The sequence below is a fragment of the Doryrhamphus excisus genome, linkage group LG12, assembly GCF_037039965.1.
Source record: "Doryrhamphus excisus strain RoL-2023G ecotype Guam linkage group LG12, RoL_Dexc_Guam_v1.1, whole genome shotgun sequence".
Lineage (NCBI taxonomy): Eukaryota > Metazoa > Chordata > Actinopteri > Syngnathiformes > Syngnathidae > Doryrhamphus > Doryrhamphus excisus.
The window spans coordinates 11,667,832-11,681,843 of NC_136368.1; the positions used below are offsets into that span (position 1 = coordinate 11,667,832).

Below are 14,012 nucleotides of genomic sequence, written 5' to 3' on the forward strand. Positions count from 1 at the left end.
TTTGGTGTCTATTCTATCTATTTATTCTCCACATTATTATTATTATTTATTATTACTTATCTTCTTTTGTGTCTGTTATTATATGGGAGCCAGGCAACTACATTTTGTTGGCAATTTCACTACTGTGTTTTTGTGCAATGACAATAAAGGGAGTTTATCTATGTCTATCTATCTAAGTATCACAACCTAAATATATCAGGATATGAGTTTTTGGTCCATATCGCCCAGCACTATGTACCTCTAATATATAAAGCAATTGAGCTGAATGACTCTCATCCTCTGCACTTCCTAGTTTCCCAAAGTGGGATACGCTAATTGACACATTGGGTATGTGAATAAAAAGAAAAAAACAGCTTGACTCCCTAACAATAACACTCACTCACACTGAGAGATACGTAATGTGCACGGCCACCTTACGTGAACATTACTTGCACAGCTAAGGGAGAACAATGCAGAACAAAGGAGATAATTGTTCTGTGTCCGTTATTTGACCAAATAAGTAAGCGTTGTAGGACTATTTTTATCACTTGAATTGCATGTTGCAGTTGTGACGCCGACAAATAGTAGTCACAATTCTTTATTTGGATTGTATAAATTGTGAATATTAAGTGGCTCAATATATTTTAGTTTATGTATATTCTAGAAAATTACGTTGTAAAGTTGGGGGTGCGCATTTTATACATATTTATTTATTTATGGCAGTAGTATGTTTTTCTCAAACTTTTATTTCACACTGTAAGCCTTAGAGGTTACTGACTGCTAACAGTGTAAATTGGCTCATCACAACGTTCCCATCAAAGAAAACATTAGCAACTTAGTCATATAAGAATTAACGCTTACAATGATAGCAACAAGAGATATATTCGATGTTACCTTCAGGTCACTTCCGTTGAGTCGCATTCTGTTGATCTTCCTTCCACTGGGCCGTGTTGAGTCCACCCAATAGATGAATTCCTTCTTGTAGTCAAAGTCTATGTGTATAATGTTGTTAAGGCCCTGGAAATCACACAAAAGATCTGGTATTTAGAAATGTCATATATGTATTTTACTGACGTCATCAGAATCATCAGACATGTCAAACAAGTTTAATTGCTCTATTCTATCGCCATGTCAAGCCATATCATTTGGTTTTGCTGAATCAATATGCATAAATGCAGAGATTTGTTCACACAAACCTCAACAGAAATACAAACAGAATGACGGTGGTTATGTAACCTACACAGCAAACAATCCATTTTTCCTCTGACATATATAAAACTTAGCATTTCATGACATTGCCACTAATGAGGCTTAAATAGCACTCTATCATGCTCACAGGACCCTACCGTCACTCAGACACACAGGCGCTCAGTAAACAGCAGCCGCCACCATGCTACTCTGAGGCTGCCTTGAAAAGGTGTCAGATAATCCGACAGGTGAAATGAGACATCTTCATCAGATCATCAACACCTTCACAGACAGGCGCCAAAGTGCCCCTCGGGAGTGTTGCAGCACTCCGCACATCATTTACTGGATGAAACCCACATGCACCTTTTATCAGCACTCTCAGATCGAGAGTCACAATTTTAGTGTCCCTATGGAAAGTATGTAAACCCTCCAGCCTTTAAAACCTTGTTTATTGTTTGCTGTTATTGAAGTTTAGGACTATTTTGGTGCTTTTCCTGACGGGTGACGTCACAAATGTATCGCATGGCACTGGATCTGAAATTGTAAAATTATTATTATACATTAACATATAAACTAATGATTTTGATTTAAAATACACAAGGTCTGTTGATAAATGAACTTTTTACAATTTACAACGCTAACTACAGAAGGAGACAGATGGAAGACAAAATTATATAGGACAGAGAAAAAGTATCAATGCTGTTAACAACGATCTGAGATAACAAAAGTAGGATCATGTGTACAGTGAAAATTACGTTGAAAGAGCATTGGAAACGTTTCAGAGGATTTTCAAGATGAAGTTAAATGAGACCTATTATGCTTTTTGCACTTTTCTGACCTATAAATCTTAGAATGTTGTATTCTCGTGTTAAACAAAGTTTCAGATAATGAGGTTTTCACATTTGGATGTGAGCCCTCAAAGACGTTTTGGATGGTTCTGAACGCTCAGTGTCAGAGAGTTTTGTCAGTGTGACTTCACAGTGAGCCTTGTGAGAAATAGTGGTGGGCGGATGGATCCATCCATGCATTTTCTATGCTGCTTATCCTCACAAGGGTCGCGGTGGTGCTGCAGCCTATCCCAGTCTTCGGGCAAGAGGCGGGGTACACCCTGGACTGGTCAGCAGCCAATCACAAAGCACATAAACAACCATGGACAATTTAGAATCATCAATTAACCTAACATGCATGTTTTTAGAATGTGGGAGGAAACCAGAGTACCCAGAGAAACTGAAAGAAACAAGCAAAAAACGTGAGTCAGCAGCAACATGCAACCAAACACCGCCCACAACTAATTGCCAGCCTGGCCGGCAGGCAGGCACACAAGCCCAGACGTACCATGGAGAGAGCAGGAGGATGGCAGAAAGAAAGCGGAACACTGTTTGGCTATATTTTCAGGCCAAAAACGAGACCACATCAAGTTGTATAATTTGTAAGAAGGCAGTAAGACACAGTAGCAAAACCACAAACTTATACAAACATAGGAAAACTAGAAAAGATGGCTCCAATGGACCCCCGACCCAGAGGCAGAAGTCTTTGGCAAAGGCCTTTCAGTTTGGAAGAGTATCCAGACAGATAATAGTGATGAAAGAAATAGTTATCTTCAACAATTGGTTATTAATGTGTTGCTTTTGGCAACTCCAAAAGTATAAATAATGTTTTTCAGCTTGAAATGATATATTTATGCAATTGAAGCATGTTATTTAAATGAATACATTTAGTGGAATTGAAACAGATGCTTAAATCATTAATATAATTTAATGTTGCTCAGATTTTATTGAATATACTAACCCCTTTGGGGTAAAAAACAGGAAGAAGTGCAATGTTTTGTGATTTTGTCTTGTTTCCAAATAAACATGTTTATTGTACAAATAAAGTATTTATATTTGCTTAAAAACTTTCTCAAAATTATTTCCTGAATTTTAATTGATTAGTACAACTGACAATTAAAAAAAAAGATAACAAAAATTCATTCAAATTTAGACTGATTCAGATTGCATCCACCTTCATCTTAATTGGTATCGCTATCTTATCTGTGATACTGGCCCTGCATTTCCTCGCACACCACTTGTCACCCCATCCAGCCAGTGAATTAGTTGTATGGGCGTGCCCGGGCACACGCTGTACAAGCTGAGGGGAGCCAATCACAGCAGACGAGGAGTGCCCAGAGGTGGACCAAGTGGAATAGATTAAAAAAGACCGTATTGGAAATCCAAGGAAAAATAGCTGAGGTAGGTGCGGATTCTGGAAGATCTAGAAAGCTTTCTGTGTGGTTTATCATGTGTAGCTACACGAGTCCACAACTCAATATAAAGGGCCAAAAAATAGCACAATGGGCCTCCTTGGCTTTAACAACTCATGTATTCGGATAATTTATTCTATTATTTTCCTGTGTGAAGAGGTGGGGAACAGAGAAGAGGTAAGATGAAATAAAGTCAGCTTTTTCCTACTCGTTTTTGTGCTTGCTGAACTGTGCATGTATATAACCTAATCATTCATTCATTCATTTTCTATACTGCTTATCCTCACGAGGGTCACGGGCATGCTGGAGCCTATTCCAGCTGTCTTCGGGCAAGAGGCGGGGTACACCCTGGATTGGTCGCCATCATAAGGCAAATACAACCATTCACACTCACATTCATACCATGGACAATTTGGAGTTGCCAATTAATCTAGCATGTTTTTGGAATGTGGGAGGAAACCGGAGTACCTGGAGAAAACCCACACATGCACGGGGAGAACATGCAAACTCCACACAGAGATGCCTAAGCGGAGATTCAAACTCAGGTCTTCCCAATCTCAACCGTGTGGCCAGCATTCAAAACATTTATTTAATTTATGAGTCCCTGTTCATAGATGCTCTGATATTTTTTATGAATAATCATTTCATGTATTCTCCATCTGTGAACGGCTTCCTCCTCCGTATGGTCTCACGTGTAGCTACAATATTAACAGGTGTAATTGATTTTGGAGCATTCATCCACTTCTTGAAAGTATGTTTGCTCTGCTCAACCTGCCCATCTGCAGTTGGGTACTCTTCAGATAAAAATGAGTGCTTGTTTTGAAAATGTCTTTCAAAGTTATATTTTTTGTTGTTTACATTTCCTCAGCTTTAAAAAAAAACAAAAAAACACCAAGATTGGCGAAGGGAGCCACAAAAACTGTAGCCCAATATATCTCTTGTGTAAAATCACCCTGTAAAGTGCATTTGAAATCTACATGACGGACATATCCACCACCCAGTGAGCAATGCCACCCATGTTTTTCTCTCTAGATCCAATCAATGCTAACAGGCAGTGATTAAAGTGATTTGTGGCTGATAAGAACTCATATGCAGACAGAAGCGTACAGACAGTCAAGAGGTTAATATGACTGCACAAGGAGACTATTGAAGAATTGCGCATTGATTTACACCCAATCACATGCAACAATATATTGTAAATATGTCAAAATTAAGAGTGATGAAACATTGTGCAATAACCATTCAAAGGTTCCTATGAGAATGGCCATTTTTCTCCAACTGTATGGTGAATCTGGGATAATGGGATAGACAGGCATGATGCTTACCTAAATCCATGGTGATTATCAAATTACTGTACATATTCAGGATTTAGGAACAAAATAACCACAGACCTCCAGATGCACTATGGTAAGATGCCTGCTGACTGACAGACATACAACAAGGCTCATTAATTCCTGCAATCCCTATAAACTTCTGTTAGGAGCTTCTGTTATTGTCTATAAAACTGTAGTTAAAATTTCTTTATAGATGTATGAGAGGAATGAGAGGTTCCACTATTTTCAGTCTGTTCGTACACTCTAATTGTTCTCCTCTCTATATAATTTCCCAACAAGCGCAGTAAAATTGGAAAAAAAATGGATGATTAATAACATGTCAATCTGACTAAAATGTATCAAAATTGTTAGTGAAGTTCCTCACCTGTTTCAAAATGGTGTAATTCGAACCATCGACACTCAGCTTACGAATTTCATGGTGGTCAGCCATGATAAGAAAAGGCTCTTCAGCTGAAACAGTTCACACGGAAGATTACAAATCCTGTGGAATTTTACTTATGGAGAATGTAAAAATAAAATTATGAAAAAAAATTGTCTAACCTGATGCAGCCTTGCAACCATGGGGGTTTCGCTCCAAGGCTTCATAGCCATTCACACACAGGCATTTGTAGGAGCCATAGGTGTTGACGCAGCGCTGGCTACAGGGGAGGGTAGTGGAACATTCATCAACATCAACACACGTCCTCCCATCATCCTTCAAGTAGAAACCGGGCCAGCATTTACACTGACGGAAGATACACAATTGGAACAAAAAGGACAAGGGTTGAGCATGATAATGATATCAACATCATCAGTGAAAATATCCACATTCAACATACTGAAAAATTAAATGAAAAACAACATTAATCACCTGAAACAAAATGATGTTAATGAGTGAAATACAACCTTACATACAGTTGGTTGATCTGCTGTTGGTTTTGTAAATTCTCCCCTTTACTAAGACATCAACCGTCTATATTTTTTTTAATGGTAGGTTCCTAGGGATCTAGAAGAAAACCGTAAATAAAGGTTCTGAATTACTTAATTAATTAACTGAGTGAAATAAGAATTTGATCCCCTATCAAGAAACAATAATTCTGAGTCCCATAGATCAGTTATTTGCATATATTAAAGCACACAAAATAATCTTGCTCCCTTCAGTTAGAAGTTTGGTGACAACAAACAAAAATAAACAACACATACAAATTCAAACACGGATGGAATATAAGATACCAGTCAATGACAATGTTGTTGTTTTTTTTTTATTTGAGGTCTATTAGAGCATTGGTTCTCAATTGGTGGGTCATGACCCAAAAGTGAGTCGCACAGCTGTTTGCAGTGAGTTTGCATGAGAAAATAAAAATAGTCCGTACATGCAAGTTAACTTAACTTACTACGCAACATCAATGTGCATGCCATGTTTATGGGTCACTTTTTCAAGCTTGAGGGACGATGTGACGTCCGTTGGACACACAGCTGCAGATATCTTTTTGAGAAGAGTGCGTCATAAAGAGAGAGACTGTGTCTCGCCACTGCACCTCATATTGTGTTGCAAACAGTCCCTTTAAAATACAAGATATATGAGAGGTTTGAGTTGAAAAAAAAAACCAGCGCAATTTGGGTTTTGTCATGGTCATGGTGTCGTGGTCATGGTGGATCCTGCAGCCAATCCAGTTGAGAACCAGTTTATTACTGTGCATATTGAATGCAGCCTTCTCAGCCTTCCGAACAACAGTCAAGGTGTTATTATGCTAATTTTAAGATAATGGTGATCAATGAAGCATAGTGAACAAATAACTGTCAAGTATCTAAGAAATACTATTAATTAACTACTATGAATTAAATATAGTTTAAATGATATCAGTTTTGTGTTAAAATCAATTAATTTGTCCAAAAACGTGTCTTTAAAAAGAAGAGCAATCTTATATTCAGGTTTGTCTAATATGCGGGTAAATATGGTAATCCCACGGTAACCACATTTCCAAGTGACATCTTTGAGACCTTCAGGAAATGAAGAGTTGTAGATCTGTTTGTTGATAGTTCGTCTCATGTCAGTTACAAATTCAGCAGGGGATGAAATAATTATTGTATTGTGTGAATTACTGTATGTGTCCTTGGACGATGATGGCACAGATACGACACTCATGAATCGAACAGTGTTGCTGTGAACAGAGCACCTTAAAAATAAAGTGCTGGGATCAGCTGCTGTGTATTGACTTGAAAGGCTTCTTTTTCAGTTTTAACCCGTGGTCTACCTGCTGAAATCACAAATGTTTCAGATAAAGGTGTGTATTGATGTGCTCTTTGTCCAGTTCTGACCCTGTCACCACAGGACAGAGGAAGTTTATTGCGTTTTCAGCTCCTTATCAGACACAGCAAGCAGCATCTTCAGCATCTACAGGCTGAGGAGCGGTAAATCCAGGGATGAAGGCATAAACATTCACAGTCTGACAACAGTGAGGGCCAACAGAGCAAATGTGGCCTTGGCCTGAATTCGACCCTGACATTATGCACCAGGCATAGGCACAGACAGTTGTTGGCATATCATTAAGCCAGCCTTACATGATTCAAGGTTATTCAGAAAGTCAATGTACACGTTCCCTTCACAGTTTCATATGTTCAATGATGGGTGACCTAAGGACGGATTTAGTATCAGCCAGGACACATTCATGTTCAAGATGTACTGGGTATAAGAGCCACCGTCTACCAGAAATTGAATTTAAAAAAAACCTTTATGGCTACAGATTAGAATATAGAAATGCTATAATAGGAGTTATGCAGTGTGAATGCTAAAATGTACACATTTTATTCTATGCATCTATACATCCTACATACATCATCTAAATTTTTCAGTGACCTGTGATCCAAGATGAAGAAAAAGTAGATCAAAATGTGAGTCATCAAGGTGGATGACACCAAAATGTTGGCCTCGGTTAGAAAATCAATGCTGCAGTGATGCCATGCTATTGCTAGAAGATAATATAGTAAATAGTATTTATGAAACATCCAATCAGAATGCTCCGATTCCATTCCTATGCTGCTTACAGCACCTTAGGATTGGTCTCTAATGATTGCTATAATATGTAATTGAGAGCTCAAGCAGACTCAATTCATCACATAATATTCAATTTCATGAAGAATATCCATTCTGTTTACTTTTTAACATGTTCTCCGCAAATCACTACCTTATCATGAGGAAGGGATTTGAATGCTGGGGCTCTAATTTCGTAGACCATGCACAATGCCGCGCCACCGGAATGTGGCCAGCGCACTTTACTAATTTCGTGAGCAGCGCAGTCTGGCGCAGCGCCACGCACCCACGCCTTCATCCCTCCCAGCGGCGCAAGTGGCAAAAAGGGAGGAGAGAAGGCGTGAGAGGGTTTAACACAGCCAAGTGTAATCTTAACCAATCAACCAATGAACGCCTTTCATTGCTTGAGAAAAAAATTCTACAGCAAGATTTTAACAACCAACTTTATTCATTCATTCATTCATTTTCTACCGCTTTTTCCTCACGAGGGTCGCGGGGGTGCTGGAGCCTATCCCAGCTGTCTTTGGGCGAGAGACGGGGTACAACCTGGACTGGTCGCCAGCCAATCACAGGGCACATATAGACAAACAACCATTCACACTCACCAACCAACTTTATATTAATTGTTATTATGAGCTGTTGTTAATTATTAGTTGTCCAATTAGTCACTTTCTCTGTCTCCACAAAGTCTGCGATACATGTTGGCTCATTTGTGAAAGGTTACGAGGCGGTGCATGGGAGTTTTCCCAACCGGTCACCGGTCATTTGACCACGTCCCTTGCAGTGTTTCCTGTTGGGAGGGATTGTCCGGGAGTACAGGGTTCTTGTCAAACTACTACTGTCAAACTATCATATCGTCCTTGAACAACTGGAGCAATTCAATCCTGATCACGGTGAACATTGGCCTCCGCCAGGGCTGCGACTTGTGACTAATTCTTTTAATAGTATTAATGGACAGAATTTCTAAGATCAACCAAGGGGATGAGAGTGTCTAATTTGGAGGACTTCATATCTCATTGCTGTTATTTACAGATTTAGTTTGTATTGATGGCCTCATCAATGTGTGGCCTAAACATTTACACCTGAGTGAGGACCTTCTGTGATGAGACACAGCCCTTCCAAATGTGATGGTAAATGGTTTAAATGGTTCTCTGCCAGAAAAGGGTGGGTTGCATGCTTCTGTTTTCCCCAGGTGGAGGGGTTGAAGTGTGACATCGACAGACAGATCAGTGCAGCAACTGCAGGAATGCGGTTGCTGTACTGGACACTTGTTGTGAGGAGAGAGCTGAGGCAAAGCAAGGCAAAGCTCTCCGGCCGATCTACGTTTCTACTCTGAACTATTGTCACAAGCTTGAGTTTGTGACCGACAGAGGAAGAACTCTGATATAACAGGCCGAAATTAAGAGATAAGGTGGAGCTAGGACATGATGGAAGGATTATGTCTTGCATCCTTGGTGTCACGTGGGTGGAATTGGAAAAGGTCGCTGAAGACCGGAAACTCTGGTCTTCTGACTGGTGGCCCTGTGACCCAGATAAGTGGAAGCAATAGATAGTGTATGTAGAAATCTAAAGGTTGTATCTTCCAATGAAAATACAAGAAATGGTCGAACTGTAAAATATTTTGATAACAAGTCATACTAAAGCTTGTTCGCTGCAGGACATACCCCACCCGTAGTCCAATTTTAGCCGGGACAGGCTTTGGCTCATCATGACCTTGAACAGGATGGACGTTATTGACAATGAAAGGCTGGATGATTCAAAAAAAGACTATGATCCCAAATGCCAAACTACTGAGCCATAAACAGTCCAATGGGCTCTTACCTTGTATCCCACTGGTAAATCCTGGCAGTCCTGTGTGCACCTGCTTACACGCCGATTCAAGCACTCGTTCACGTTGCAGTTCCTCTCATCTGACTGATCTCCACAATCATCTTTCCCATCACAGAGATTTCCTTCCGAGATACAACGTCCATTGGAGCACATGAAGAAGGAGCCATTGCACAGACTTCCTGAGAAGAGCAAAGCATGGCTGTGTCCGTAACAAATTCTTCAGAAAAGTTGAACCAGACAGAAGATCGAGACAGAATTCATTTCTTGTCTGCTCTACTGGTCGCAGTGACTTTCGTTCTCCCTGTATGACCTTTCTACCATGCTGGCTGTGCTGTGTTGCTGTTAACTCTGTTAAAAAGGTTCCAGCTGAGAGTCAAACAACAGTCTTACCTGCAGCCAGACATTTAAGGTTCAGGGGCAGTTCATCGGAGTGGTCGGGACAGTCCGCGTAGCCATCACACTCCCACTGTGCACTAAGAAGACACCGGCCATCTCCGCAGCGGAATTCTCCGGATCCGCATGAGCGGTAGACTGGAGAGAGTGAGGACAGATGCATTTTCTATAAGTTGCAGTGAGTCAGTTTAACCAAAAACTCAATTTGGCTGAAATATAGCAAAAAAGTTTACATAATTGGTTAATTAAAAGCTAATTTACCAGAAAATCATTCGATAGAGTTCACAATGTGCCTTTCATAGATCTGATTTTTTGAGATATGTTAAGTACAAACACAAATATTTCATCAGCCAGTCACAAATTTAAATTGTGACAATATATATATATTCATGATAAATATTACTGACCTAAATTCATAAATTGTTGGCAATTACACTACAAAAAAATCATGTATGTATTTTATAAAAAAAGAGGATACAATCAGGCCAGCTCTGTGAAAATAATTTCTTAGGGAATGCTAATTTGATCACAAATGTGTTTATATATTTTCTTATTCCTTTAGTGTTTGTTACTTTCAGCTAGCATGATGATTCCCATGCTCTTCATTTTTGTTCTTTCATTCCCTCCCTCAAGCTGTCATTTGGTTATCCCATTAAAAGTTTGAAATGAAAGAACACGTACAGCATATGCAAATGAGGGCATAATCATAAACGGCAGATGAATATTAACAGCAAAAGGGCATCTACTTGCCACATTCCACAGACTCATCTGATCCATCTCCGCAGTCGTCATCATGGTCACAGACAAATCGCTGGGGGATGCAGGCTTTGTTATGGCAGTGAAAGGAGCTGTCATCACACGTGTTGTTGGGTGCTAAAATGCATGGGAAGAAGGGGGCCCGGGTGCCAGTTTTAAATGCTGTGCAGTTTGTTAAGAGAGCCAGTGTTAGTGCTGTTTAAACAGAATAATGTACTGGGGCCTGATCTATAAAGCTTGTGTACGCACAAAATGGGGCTGAAAAGTTGCGTACGCCGTTTTCCACGACAAGTATGGGACCTATAAAAACATATTTTGACGCAACAATGTACGCACTGCTATGCCACCTTTGTAGTTGCTGTACAGACCCTTTGAAGGCTATGCACATTTTAAATGGTGAAGTGAAATCATGTGGGAGAAATAAACATGGTGTAAATAAAGATTTATCCATCATTGAATGCATCATGCCATTATTGACTTAATCTCCTAAATGATTAGCTTTTCTTTTGTAGTGCTTTGAAACCACATGCATGAGTTCCTCATAATATAACTATAATACATCTCATATTTTGATGGTGTTAATGTTATCGTAACGCTAACTATGTTAATATCTGGAATTACCGCAATTAATGTTCAACATTACATCATGCTTGTTTTGAGTTATCGCGTTTGAATGAAACTGATTTTACTGAGCTTATATTCAACTAAAGATGTATGCTCACAAAAATTGACATTGAACTTTATGTACGACCACCTTTTTAGTTCGACCACGGTGCGCCCCGTTCCAGTGACGCTGTTGACTGTGGACTCGCTCATCTTCCTGTTATGTCACTGCTATGTCTTTCAAATATGATGTTTTTATGCGCCCCCAGCTCACTAACTAAGATTTTCACCTCAGTTTCGGTGAAGTTCCACTTCTTGTGTCTTTGGCTTCTTAGCAGGCATGATTCGGAGGAACTGAGCAAAACGCAATCAAGGGTCATGAAATGTGGCTGCAGCATTCATGAGCCACTTTGCATTGACCATTTATGGCGTGGAGATGGCGTGACATGGGGTGGAGTTGCATGCGCACATTTGGACAGCAAGTGAAGCACAAACTGCGTGAATGTGTGCATACGGTACTTCTTTTAGGTCTGGATATTTTTTTCGGCACGCCCATTCTGGAGTACGCACACTTTTAGTTAGATTTTCACACACACTTTTATAGATGAGGCTCCTGGTATTTTTGTCTTCATAATGACAATGTACTTCGGTACGAGGTGCATTATTTAAAAAAAAAAACAAACAAAAAAAACCCTTAAACTGTATTGTGGAAAGCAGAAAGTGAACAAATGTAACAGTTACTGATTGTAAAAGTACCAGATGGAGGGGTAGGATTTAATAAGCTTTGCTTCTTCCTACTCCTTTTGGACATGTGGAACTGTGAACTGATTATATGATGCACTCAATTGTAATCTGATGCATGTTCAAATGAAATAAAACCATGACCATTACCATTACCATTATGACTAAATGGAGGCTTTGAATCATAAAGTTCAATAATAAGGTTCAGATTCCCCACTGATACAGTATGTGCCATTCAGTTTCAGTTCACCGACATTTCCAGATGAGACATTTTTGTGCTGATTTGCACATCAGCACACAAAATAATACATCCTAAATGCTGGAGTGGTCAGGTCAGAGCATTTGAACTTGAAAGGTGCGTTTACCGCAGCCAGCAGCAGAAAGTTCATCACTTCCGTCAGGGCAGTCTCTTTCTCCATCACAGAGCCAACGTTTTGGAACACAAGCATATGACCCGGGGCAGCTGAACAGTCCTGGAGCACAAGTCACCGAGCCTGAGTACAAAGAACCACATGCATTATTTAACCATTACATATAGTCTGGCTCAGAAATAACCTAAATGGCAATCCCATTTTTATTAGTGCTCCAAATATCTGTACAATGAGGCGGTTTGTCTACCAATGTGTGCCAACTCATGGAAAATAGTGGTTTTAAAGAATCTTGTGCATGGGACAATGATGATAGAGTTCAAGGGGGACCACAATACTTTTAGCTACACATTCGCCCATGCAGGTTCCTGCAAAAGCAGATAGGAATGACTTCTAACTACTTACCACTAAACTCAGATAAAACTAAAATCATAGTCGGCTCCTAGCACCTCAAGGGCAATATGCCTAATGATAGAACTGCTCTATACATGGCTTTGCAATCTCCCCCGGCAGCTCAATTAGGAACCTTGGCGTTAAACTTGATCAAGAGCTGTCCTTTAATTCATACATACAAATACGTATGAAGAAAGGCATTTTTTCATTTGCAGAATACCCACAAAAATAGGGAGTCAATTTTTGCTATACACGGACGGCTGCCTGCTACATACAATGGCAGTCCACAAAGCAGCACATTTTTGGTTCTGGGTCGCAGGAAGGGACATCCCAGAGGATTCACAACGTACATTGTGTGTAGCACGAGTGGTCAAAACACTGCTACGGTGAGGGGGAATAGCGGGAATGTGAAAGAAAACAAAAAAAAAAAACCTTTGTTCTTCTTTGGTGACTGGGGTAAAGAGTTCAACGTTTGGGGTACATTGTAGCAGGCTCCTTGGAGGGAGACCCACAGTGTTAGAAGACTTGGAAGACCTCTGCACTATTCTATTATTTATATGTTTGCTACACTTTCATTATTACATTGATTATGCAAAAATTGTACAGAGAAATGCCACATTTCATTACATGCACACATACTTCATTCACCAAAGCAGTCAAGAGTCTCAGTTTAAGATCTATTTATGCCAAATTGAATAATCAGAAATGCCTGCAGTACAATAACTGTAGTCTCATTAAACTAGTGTTAAGACCACAGTGATGTCATACATCATCTACTGTAGCTGATATGACCTTTACTCATGACACAATAAATAACATTTACCACAGATTTGCACACTCTCATCGAGGCCGTCGTCGCAGTCGTTCTCTCCATCACAGAGCCATTGTTTGGCGATGCATTTATTCTTGGAACAGGCAAACTGGTTCCACAAGCACGATGAGTCTGCAAGGTCAAGAGGAGAAAAAAAATCATTGCTATATACACAACAATCGGCCTTGCTCCTGTTTGCATTTAGCTCGCCTTATTCATTCATTCATTTTCTACCGCTTATCCTCACGAGGGTCGCAGGGGGTGAACAGAGCCTTAGTACTGTTAAAACAGCTAATATTGTGGATTTTGCTTGGTACTCTATGCATTAAATTTGTAATATGATCAAAAGGATTTACCATAAATCTAC

At 39.8% G+C, this 14,012-nt stretch overlaps 1 protein-coding gene across 11 annotated transcripts in view; it reads right to left on the reverse strand.

The window, feature by feature from the left end:
• lrp1bb (low density lipoprotein receptor-related protein 1Bb) overlaps positions 1-14,012 on the reverse strand; it is a 265,115-nt gene that overhangs the window by 43,844 nt on the left and 207,259 nt on the right. For all 11 annotated transcript variants that reach the window (XM_058083119.2, XM_058083126.2, XM_058083127.2 and 8 more), the window contains 8 exons: positions 13,658-13,777; positions 12,439-12,567; positions 10,724-10,846; positions 9,971-10,111; positions 9,572-9,759; positions 5,281-5,464; positions 5,105-5,190; positions 874-996 (listed from right to left, as the gene is read on the reverse strand). In XM_058083119.2, coding sequence (XP_057939102.2) covers positions 874-996; positions 5,105-5,190; positions 5,281-5,464; positions 9,572-9,759; positions 9,971-10,111; positions 10,724-10,846; positions 12,439-12,567; positions 13,658-13,777 — 1,094 coding nt within the window. The remainder of the gene's footprint in view (positions 1-873; positions 997-5,104; positions 5,191-5,280; positions 5,465-9,571; positions 9,760-9,970; positions 10,112-10,723; positions 10,847-12,438; positions 12,568-13,657; positions 13,778-14,012) is intronic.